The sequence below is a fragment of the Typopeltis vanoorti genome, chromosome 14 (genome assembly GCF_054136105.1).
Source record: "Typopeltis vanoorti isolate ZY-2024b chromosome 14, IOZ_Tvanoo_1.0, whole genome shotgun sequence".
Classification (NCBI taxonomy): Eukaryota; Metazoa; Arthropoda; class Arachnida; order Uropygi; family Thelyphonidae; genus Typopeltis; species Typopeltis vanoorti.
Window position 1 is genome coordinate 92373656 of NC_143562.1, and position 12022 is coordinate 92385677.

Consider the following 12022-nt stretch of genomic DNA (forward strand, 5'->3'; position numbering starts at 1 on the left):
ATGGAGGATAAACAGCTAGCTGCTGTTGATTGTGCTTTTGTAGGCTTAACAGAAATTTGGGAAGGATGTTAGTTCAGTGCTCATAGTAGTCTATCTATCTCAATGGCTTTAACAGGCCTTTAAGACCCACAACCCTCCAAGCATGCTTGGATTTCGTAACCGAAATACGAGGATAGAATGGTCACCCCTATGCCTTGAAGTATTCCTGGCTGTATCCCTGTGTGTGTTCACGGGGCCGGTTTGCCTGCTTGTGGGATGAAAAACACCAGATAAACTGGCAGAAAAAACCCTGCTGTCCACACACAACACTAGCTAACTTGGCTATGGCTGAGGAAGATTCTTCAGCTCCTCACGTCATCGACGGGAATCGCACCTAAGACACTCCTTCCCCAGTCATACGGTTGCAAAGCGCAAAAGCCACTAGGCTAACCGCACGGACTCATGGTAGTGCTTGTAGAAAAAGCATAAACAGACCATCTGGGGGAGAGGAAGAGACAGAGAGAGAGAGCTGAAGGGAGCACTGATTAGCCAAACTTGTCCCACTTTTTGATATACCAAGAATTTTTGAAGAGGTTGTGTTGCAGTGTGGCCAAATGTGAGGACACTATTCTTAAGTTGGGAAGATTTTTAACAAGGTAAGTAGGTAGGCAGACAAAAAGGAACATTGACCAGCAGAGGAAATGAAGTTTTTCGGAGGTTGGGGATACTATAGAATTGCTCGATTCTATCCAGAAGAAGGCAGTGCGGCTAACTCTCACAAACGTTCAGTTCCTACTTTGTGGTTCTTCTACAGATACTTTCATGGACAGTACTCTGCTGGATTGGCCGCTATTATTCCTCCACTATCCTCCAAAATCATTAAAACAAGTCACTGCTAACCAATATCCTTTTACAGTCCATGGATGATAGGATTTTTAGTGAAGTGAGCACTCATTATTTGAACAATCTCATCAGCTTTTGGCATAAGGATGCAGTCTGCATTCACTAAATTTATTTTTTCACATTCATTTTTTTATTTTATTTTATTTGCAGCAACATAATGATGAAATTCTTTTAGGCTGTCTTGAGCCTGCACAGTCAATTTCTTTTCATGCTCCAATTTAGCTTTCTTGACTATAATCTAATTTTTCTGGCCTGCACTTCATATATTTCATAATCCTCTCATTCTTATTTTCACGATATTCCTTCCACATCATCTTTTCATGGATATCTTGTTTAATAATGTTAGACGTCCATTTAACTTTCATTCTATTTGTTCTTCCAACTCCAGGGACATATTGACTACACACTATGCCAATGAATCGCCAAGGTTTAGTTCTTGTTGCAAACTTATTTTTTCTTGAATAGTACTCGCATTTGAGTCAAGTTCACCTCTGAAAGCTGCTCAACTATCCTATCACCCTGTCTTCATTTTGTGTTAGGCTCAATGGTATGTCATAGTTGGCATCTTAGAAACCTGATTACCGTTTTATGATAGGATAGTCAATCCCATCAGCATTGCCTGTTTCTTTTTAAAACTTTCTTCCACACTTTTCTTTTCAATAACAATATTCAATTTTATTCTGCTCAAAACTAAATGATCACTTCTGATTTCAAAACCTGTGTCCTGAATTAGCATGAAGATATTGCTATCAACAATTTTAATTATTTTTTTATACATATATATTTTTGTATTTATTTTTTTTATATGGTCTAGAAACTCTGTTCTAGAGATCAAACAGAATTTTTGAGCTACTTCAAGTCTCCAGTAAGCAGGAAAACTGTGTCATACTAGGCAATGAAATTTATCTCCCGACTAAAAGTAATCACAGACATCCGTAGCTAGATTTGAACCTGTAGCCTGTTGGTTGGAGAGCAGATATATTAACCACTAGGCCAATCAGGCCAGCTAATTATCAAGGTTGATTTGATTGCTCTGCATATAAGCATATAGAACTTTTTCTGGAAAATCTTGATTCACTTGCTGTGATTTTTCATGCCCTATTGTTGCATTGCCATTGGTGTAGATGATGGCGGTAGTTGCAGTTCGTTATTGTTGGTGGATTGAGTGGTGGAGATGGAGAGTTGTGGAGTAGGTGCCCTCCCTCACTGAGTCTTTGGACTCCCTGGAGGTGTCACAAAATAATAATAATAATTATTATTATTATTAGAAGGGACACTACCTTCTTCCTATAATACATAGCATTATACATGTCGATGAGGATGTGTGCTTTGCATTATGAGATACTAAGCTTCTATATACGAGTTGCCCAGTCCTAAAGTTAATTTAGGCGCTGTTTTGTTTGCTTACACTTGGATAAAGGATTAAACCAAGTATATGATTTCTTGGCATCTTAATTTATAATGATACAGGATATAAAACCAGCAAATTATCAGAAGCTAAATAATTAATTTTTTTTTTTTTTTTTGTGTGTGTTAAAATTAAACTGCAAAAATTCCGAAGATGAACATCTACCAACAACGAAGTTTTTTTTTTTATGTTAGTATCAATATATGTTGATATTATATACTGACTAGTATATATTAAGGTAACTAGAGATATAAAAAAATAAAATTATATATATAATCTTTAATTAAATGCAATGGAATTTAGATAGAATCAATCACATTTTCTAATGCTTAAAATAAACTCACGGCACAGAGTTGGATCCAAATAAAGAGCTAACATTGCAGCTTGATTTTCTCAGGTTTGCAAATCCACAACTGCTGGGTGTAGTACATGTAAAAGTAGGTAAGGCACTTAATGTGGATAATTCAGACCTTTCTCCTATTGATGCTAACTCCATTGATGATGAAAGACATGAGGCAAAGTGTGCTATACTAGTGTGTTTAGATTTGTTACAGTCTTCACATAAACACCTAAGAAACATTACACATCATTAATCAACAGAGGAATATTATCCCCCGATCGTATATATGCTATTTGTATTTTCTTTCTCTAAACAATACAAAAATAAATGCATAACAGAAACACATATCTCTTAAATATCGGGCAACAACAAAATGAAAGAGTAACATCTACTCTAAACTGAAGTAACACATTAGTTTAATACAATACTATACCTGATAAGAGTTTTCCCCATTTGTGCAAACAATTTTTTTTTTTTATAACTTGCATAATTTTTGACATGAATTATGTTTCATTTTCAACATAATTTCCCAAAAAAACTCATTTTAATACAGACTGAAATGGGCTTATCCACTCTCTTCAAACAATGAACATTGTTTGTAGATAGTGCATCTCCTAAAACAAGCAGTGGATTTGAGGTTAGAAAGAAAGAGTACGATGCAGATCATAAAAGAAAACACAGATCTGGTTTGGCCAACCATGCATTTGATTGAAACTCATTTACCATGCCTTACATAAAAAAGAATTTTTATTCCAGACTTCTGAAGGAATCAGTTATGGTTATCAATTTGCATGGTTGGTCACTGAATAAAAACCAAGGACTGATATTAAATGACATAAGAAAATTTTTTACTAAATCTTTTAACATTAGAGATTACAACTTCCCAACAATCTCCTATCACTAACTACTGCCAATTTGTTTTATAATGGTTTTTCAGTATTTTAACAGCTAATGCATGCCACACGTTTTTACATTTATTGTCAAGCATGAATTTACCTATTTGTATTGCAAAATTTGTGCCTATAGTCCCACAGATGGTTATACTAAGGTAGAAGTGGAGGAATTTTTTGAGTCTTTAGAGAAAGCAACTGACACAATGAAAAAGGAAAAGTTGGTCCTTGTTAGGGATCTAAATAGCAGAGTAGGAAATGATTGTCAGACATAAAAAAATATTTTGGGAAAATTTGGAGAAAAGAGCAAAGATAATAATAATGACAAATACCTGTTGAATTTCTGCTCAGGACATGGACTGGTTATTACTAACACCATTTTCCAAACATAAAAATGTGCACAAATTCACATGGAGAGAAGAGGCAAGGAATAAGAAAAGTCTCATTGACTATGTTACTGACAATAGTGATGTTTTCATGGTCACTTTCAATTTCAAATGAGGATTTGAAATTGGAAGTGATCACTATTTAGTCTTGAGCAGGATAAAATTGAATTTCATATTGAAAAGAATGAAATGTAAGAAAGTTTTAAAATGAATAAAAGTTGAGCAGCTCTCAGATGTGAACTGTAGACTAAAATACACAACGATTATTGAAGAAAAAATGAAAGAGATTGAGAACAGCAACCAAACTTTGGAGATTCAATGGCAAGCCTTGAAGAAAATCCTGATTGATTCAGCCAGAGAGTCATGTGGTGACATTGTCTTCAAGGATAGCAAAATCAGAACTCCATGGAGAGAAGTTAAAGAGGTGGTGAAGGAAAAGAAGAAAGCATATCAAAAGTTCTTGGCAAATAAGTCAGCTTGTACTCTTAGAGAATACAGAGATACAGAGACAAATGTAAGAAATCTAAACACTGTGTAAAACTAGCTAAACAAAAGTCATGAGAGGACTTTGGCAAGAACATACAATATAAATATCAAGAAGGTGGCAAAATGTTCTGTAGGTTGTTGAAGAAGTTTAGAAAAGGAAAGAGTGCTGTAAAAGGAGATAGAGATGATAAAGGTGACATGAAAACAGGAGAAAAAGATATCCTTGAAGTATGGACCAATTATTATTATTATTACAAGACACCTCCAGGGAGTCCAAAGACTCATTGAGGGAGGGCACCTTACTCTACCTCTCCACCACTCAAGTCCACCAACTACATCAACGCCATCACCACAGACAATCACAAAAACCCATTCCCACGGCGGGACTGCTAAATGAAACAACCAGTGATACTACAGTGGTAAATAACACTCAACAGGAATATAGTCAGGAATACATATCGATACTTGAAGTAGAAAAAGCCATCAACGGCTTGAAATATGGAAAGGCAGCAGGAGTAGACGACATTCGACCAGAAATGCTGAAGTATGGTGGTATAAAAGTCTTGCAGTGGCTGCACTGCATAGTTCAGAAGGCCTGGACAGAGGGGCAAATTCCTAATGATTGGAATAAAGCTCTCATAGTACCCATATATAAAAAGTAAAATAAAACTGAATGTGAGAATTACAGAGGTATTTCCCTACTAAGTGTTCCTGGTAAGACTTGAGAAACAGTTGAGAAGAATTGTGGAAGAAAAGCTTGGTGAAGAACAAGCTGGATTCAGGCCAAATACAGGCTGTCAGGATCAGATATTCACTTTACGACAGATAGTGGAGAAATCATGGGAATATGACAAAGATCTGTATTTAAGTTTTGTCAATCTGGAAAAGGCATATGACAAGTGTCAAGAGAGAGAAGCTATTCAATACACCATATAACAACTGTAGTGTTATACACCATATAACACTACAGTTATATGGTGTCGATGGGGCATTATATCAAGCAATACTTAATCTGTATTTGAGTTGTAAGTCAGCGGTTAGAATTGAAGTACAGGAAGATTGTTTAATGTTAAAACTGTGTGAGACAAGGATGTACATTATCCCCTCTGTTATTCATTATCTATATGGATCACATTATGAAGGAAAGTGGTATTAAACATGATATCAGAATTGGAGATGTTAATGTCAGCTCTTTGCTTTATGCGGACAATGTTATACTTCTAAATAAATCCGCTACAAGTCCGCAAGGTTCCCTCACTAAATTGAATAACTGTTGTAATAGATATGGTATGAAGATCAGCAATAAAAAGACAAAGACAATGAAAACAGGCAGAATCGTTGAAAATGTCAACTGCGTTGTGATTGGAGAATGGAACAAATAAAACATTTCAGCTACTTAGGCACAATTTTTACTGAAGATGGTAAATTAAATATAGAAATAGACAACAGAATCAGCAAAGCTGGTATGGTGGGAAGTCAATTGAATAAATTCATATGGAATAAGAGAGAAATTAGTCAGAACACTAAATTAGCTGTATACAAGACAGTGTTCAAACCGGTGTTAACTTATGGATCTGAGAGCTGGGTCAGAAGTAAAACACTTGACCAAAGACTATTGACCGCAGATATGAGAGTCCTGAGAAAGATCAGAGGCATGAACAGATGGCTTCAACGGCAATATCATATTAAAAATGAGGATAATAGGAAAGAACTTGACATTGTCAACATCCATCAATGCATCAGCAGAGCTAATCTCAGGTGGTATGGTCACTTAAACAGAATGGGCGAGGAAAGATTAGCAAAACAAGTGTTCTTTTCCAGGTTGGCAAGAAAACGACCCAGAGGAAGACCAAGATAAAGGTGGATTGATACGGTATAAAGTGCCTTACATGATAGAAATATAAGATCTGATAATGTTGGAGTCTTGAAAAGTAATAGACTGATTTGGAGGAAAATTTTAGATAGGAAGTTAGCAATGATGTAAATTTTTTATTTAGTACTATCATATCCTGTACACCCCCTTGAGGGTACATGGCAGGAATTTGATGATGATTGTTTTTCAGTGTTTAAACACATGGATGACAGATCTAAATATATATAGATATATATATATTATTTTTGATGTTTTAACCCTGAAGAAGCCACCAGTTCAATTTCAGGTGATGAAACCAAGGTACGAGGGTGGTCTGAAAAATTCATGTTGGAAGTTTAATGGAATTTTATCAGCACTGAGGTAGGATTAAAACTAATTTTAATACTTCCAATATTTCATCTCCGTCACAGAGACATCTTAAAGGTGTTAGAAAAAAATTTTTGTATCAACACATACAAAAATATAATACAATAGTGAGTGAAACTAAAGTCCTATCTAGGTGGTGCACCTTCTATGGGCATACACAGGTGTCCTTGGATGTAAAGAGGAATCTCTATCATTAATGTTTCCAAATTTTGGGAAGTTTAATGCACCAATACTTGTTTAAATTCGGTTGATTCCTGAGTGCAGATGCAGATTCAAAGAATAGTCTTTCTTTTTTGAATTTACTATGGTGGAGCTTTGTGGTTTTTCTTCAGGAGATCCTGTGGTTTGTATGCGAAACATGATCTGCAAGGCCAGACTGACCATAATCGTGATTGCAGATATATACTTGTGTTCCTCTAACTGGATGGTTGCTGATCTACCTGTCTGTCCGAAGTAAGCCAGTTTACAGGCACAAGGTACTCTATATACTCCAGGCACTGAGAGAGGAGGGAGCTGGTCTTTGGTGGAACGGATAAGGTTAGCAAGTTTACGGTGGGGGTTAAAAGCTGTATGGAGGTTGTACTTTTTTAATGATCAGGCTATTTTTTCTGATGTACCACGGATGTAACGTATGGTGATGGCATTTCTGAAGTCCTTCTGAAGAGATGGTCGGGGAATGGGGAAGGACTTGGTTATTTTTCTAATTCTGTAGTCGCTGTAGCCATTGGAAAGGAAGGTATTGTGTATGTGTTTAAGTTCGGTTGCAAGGGCAGTTTCACTGGAACAAAGATTGTGGGCTCTATTGATAAGGGTTTTAATAATATAATATTGCTGAGAGAGGTGGAGGCGGGAGAGTTTGTGAATGTATCTGCCAGTATGAGTAGGTTTTCTATATATAGAAAAAGAAAGGTTACCATTAGGAAGGTGTGTTACTAAGGTGTCTAAGGAAGAGTAAACTATTGTTATTTTCCTTTTTCATCGTAAACTGGATTCTTGGATGTAGACTATTGAGGTGACTGAGGAAGGAATATAATGTGTCTGGGCATGAGGCCAAATAGAGAAACATCATCTACATATCTTAGCCAGATAGAAGGTTTTAGAGGGGATGAGTCTATGGCTCATTTTTCAAAATTTTCCATGCAAAAATTGGCAAGAAGGGTGAGAGGGGGAACCCATGGCAGTTCCCTCTATCCGTTTGTAGATTTTGTTCTTCCAAGAAAAATAACCAGAGTTTATGGCTGAAGAAAAGAGCTCTAAGATATCAACAGGGAAAAACGTTTTTTAAGAGTGTTAAGGTGTCAATTAGGGGAATATTGGTAAACAATGAGATGATATCAAAGCTGACCAATATGTCTGTATTATTTAAAGTAAGATTTTCAATAAAGTTTTTAAAGTGGGTAGTTTCTTACATGAGATGTGGTAAGACCAGTGAGGGGGGGAGATGTTCAAAGAGTTAGCTGCTTTGACAATTTGTAGCAAGGTGCATTGGTGGCATCTACTATAGGTCTTAGGGGAGAATTAGGTTTGTGAATTTTACGTAAACTGTATATACGGGGGGGGGGGGGGGGGAGAACCGAACAGTTGGAGTTTTTTTGTAATGCCAGGAGGACACTGTTTTAAGTAGGTTTTTTATTTTTTTAACTTGAGTTTTTGTGGGATCATGTTCAAGTGGTATGTAGGTAGCGCGATCATGGAGAATAATATCCATTTTCCGATTATATTCTGAGACTTTAAGAATGACTGTGGCATTACCCTTATCAGCTCTGGTGATGACAATACTTTTTTCTTTCATTATTTTCTGAGGGCAAAGAATAGTCTGGAAGATAAATTAATTTTTGGAGGTGATGACCAGGAGAGGATGTTAGCTACGTCAAGTCTGATGTTATTGGCTGTTTCTGGAGCTAAGTGACAGATTCTGCATTCGATGTTGTGCATAATATCCAATACTGGAACTTCTTTAGGTGCAAAGGCAAAATTGTGTCCAAGGCTTAGGTCACTAACGGCATCTTCACTGAGTCTCTTAGCTGATAGGTTGAATACTGTATGAAGCAGCTGAACTTGAGGTAGCAGTTTAGATTTACAAAGGTTATTAAACTTTTTGATGTGCTTAATTTTTATTTTTTGGAATTCTTTTTGAGATACCAAAGAGAATGGACCAAAGTTCAGGATTGAGAGATACAGCGGAGAGCTCTGATTGTAATGAGCCAATGGTGGCATTTGTCGAAGCAAGGCTAAAGCCACCATTGGCTCGTTACAATCAGAGCTCTCTGCTATACTCAATCCTGAACTTTGGTCCATTCTCTTTGGCATCTGAGAAGCTTCCTCTCAGAAAGAATTTCAAAAAAATAAAAAATAAGCACATCATAAAGTTTAATAACTTTTGTAAATCTAAACTGCAACCTCAAGTTCAGCCGCTACATACAGTAGTCAACCTATCATCTAAAAGACTCAGCGAAGAAGCCGTTAGTGTCCTAAGCCTCGGACATAATTTTGCTATTGCACCTAAAGAAGTATTGGATATTATGTACAACATCGAATGCGGAATCTGCCACTTAGCTCCAAAAATAGCCAATAACATCAGACGACGTAGCTGACATCCTCTCCTGGTCGTCACCTCCAAAAATTAATTTATCTTCCAGACAACTCTCTGTCCTCAGAAAATTACAGAAAGAAAAAAGTGAGCTGATAAGGGTAATGCCACAGTCGTTCTTAACGTCTCAGAATATAATCGGAAAATGGATATTATTCTCCGTGATCACGCTACCTACATATCACTTGAACATGATCCCACAAAAACTCAAGTAAAAAATTAAAAAAATCTACTTAAAAGTGTCCACCTGACATTACAAAAAAACTCAAACCATTCGGTTCTCATCCCCCACCCCCGTATATACGGTTTACCTAAAATCCACAAACCTAATTCTCTCCTAAGACCTATAGTAGATGCCACCAATGCACCTTGCTACAAATTGTCAAAGCAGCTAGCTAACTATTTGACCCCTCTCACTGGTCTTAATACATCTCATGTAAAAAACTGTACCCACTTTAAAAACTTAATTGAAAATCTTACTTTAAATAATACAGACACATTGGTCAGTTTTGACATCATATCATTGTTTACTAATATTTCTCTAATTGACACCTTAACACTCTTAAAAAATGTTTTTCCTTCTAATATCTTAGAGCTCATATTCTTTGCCATCAACTCTGATTATTTGTTTTGGAAGAACAAAATCTACAAACGGATAGAGGGAACTGCCATGGATTCCTCCTCTCACCAAGTTTTACATGGAAAATTTTGAAAAACGAGCCATATGTGTAGATGATGTGTTCTCTATTTGGCCTCATGGCACAGATACATTAGATTCCTTCCTCAGTCACCTCAATAGTCTACATCCAAGAATCCAGTTTATGATGGAAAAGGAAAATAATAGTTTACCCTTCTTAGACACCTTACTAACATGCCTTCCTAATGGAACCCTTTCTTTTCTGTATATAGAAAACCTACTCATACAGGCAGATATATTCACAAACTCACCCATCTCAGCAATATAGCATTATCAACACGTTCACTGCCACGCTCCTCAGGCATAGTTTGTTCCCGCATGCCAAGCGTTTTCGGGTCTTTAAGGTCACTACGAGTAATCTCGTAGCCGGCTTATCAGACAGAATTTTGTTTCATTTGCCAACTACAAGTAATCTCGTATCACCCCCATCTTCAAGGTCACTACGAGTAATCTCGTAGCCAGCTTATCAGACAGAATTTTGTTTCATAGGCCAACTACGAGCAATCTCGTATCACTTCAACCTATATATTACATGCGCTGATGACGGTGTTTATTGCATCTAGTTTTAGTTTCTAGTCTCTAAGAACCTTCAATTTCGCCATGGCCAGTAAAAGAAAACTTACTGATATAGAAGTAGAAGCTTATGCTAATATCAGCGATGATGAATTTCATGAAATATTTGGTTCCGATTCCGACGATGATCCTGCAGACGACTCCAGCGGTGACTCAGATGATGAAGAAACTTTTGAAGATGAAGTTAGCATACAGCCAAATACATCAACATCTACTTATTGGGAAAATTCAGAACAAGAGCCCCCACAATTTGACTTTGTTGAAACTGCAGGTTTTAAAATTGACACTGGAAATTTCAGTATCAAAAGGTTAGTTGAACTTTTCTTTTCTGAAGATTTTCTCACAATTTTAGTAGAACAAACCAATTTATATGCTTTACAAAATATTGAGCAAAGCCGAGCGCAGATCACAAAAAGTCAAAGAATTTCAAACTGGAAAGCAACAGACATACCTGAAAAAATTATTTCTTGGACTTTTATTTCATATGGGTCCTTGTAATTTAGGATCTATTGAGCATTACTGGAGTACAAATCAACAATTTGCCATTTTGGTGCTCAAAAATGAGAAGAATTCGATTTCAAATTTTATTGCATCATTTGCATTTCACAGATAATTCCCAAGCAGCTAATGATAAATTGCACAAATTAAGACCAGTCCTAGATCATTTTAATAGTGTAATGCAAAATAGCTACACACCAGACAGAAATGTGTGTATTGATGAGTAAATGGTGTTGTGGCAATGTAGACTGGCGTTTTGGCAATACATAAAAAACAAAAAACATAAATATAGCATGAAATTCTATGAACTATGCGAATCGAATGGATTGATGATAAAAATAAAAATTTATACAGGAAAATCTGAATCCTCTTCAGCGAAAATGGGTCATGCATATGATATTGCATTCCACTTGATGGAAGAATATTTAATTTTTATAATTCTGTAGCTCTGACGGAATCGCTTAACAACAGAAAAATGTACGTGTTGAACGCTGAGAAATAACAGGAAAAACAATCCACCAGATGTTATTTAGAAGAAACTAAAGAAAGGGGAATTTGTCTGGCAAAGAAGAGGTCCAGTTGTAGTCAGCAAATGGAAGGATAAGAGGAAAGTTCTTTCCATTTCAAATATGCACAAATTTGAAATGGTAGAAGCGCAAAATCGGAATGGTAAATTTCAATTAAAACCAAATATCGTTAGGGATTATCTTTTGTGTATGTCGGGCACCGATCTTTCTGATCAAATGCTTCCTTACTATTCCACCTTACGAAAGACATGGCCAAAGAAATTGGCAATACGCATTTTTGAGGTGTATATTCAAAATGAGCATAAATTTTATAAAATGATTACTGGAAATGCAATGACTGCGTTAAAATTTTAAGATCAATTTATCTCAGTTTTTGTTGTAATGGATGAGCTTACAGTATCAGAGAATTATCAGTAGGAATTGGGATTTTCATTATTTGGAAATTTTACCACCAGGAAAAAAAAGAATTGCCCATCAAAGCCATGCTGTGACAAACAACGACGCGA

General features: G+C 36.2%; 1 protein-coding gene across 4 annotated transcripts in view; it reads right to left on the reverse strand.

Annotated features, from left to right (window-relative positions):
- The window catches only part of LOC150099760 (protein FAM193A-like), a 342566-nt gene that overhangs the window by 124397 nt on the left and 206147 nt on the right, over window positions 1-12022 (reverse strand). For all 4 annotated transcript variants that reach the window (XM_090403637.1, XM_090403636.1, XM_090403635.1 and 1 more), the window contains exon 11: window positions 2635-2859. In XM_090403637.1, coding sequence (XP_090259763.1) covers window positions 2635-2859 — 225 coding nt within the window. The remainder of the gene's footprint in view (window positions 1-2634; window positions 2860-12022) is intronic.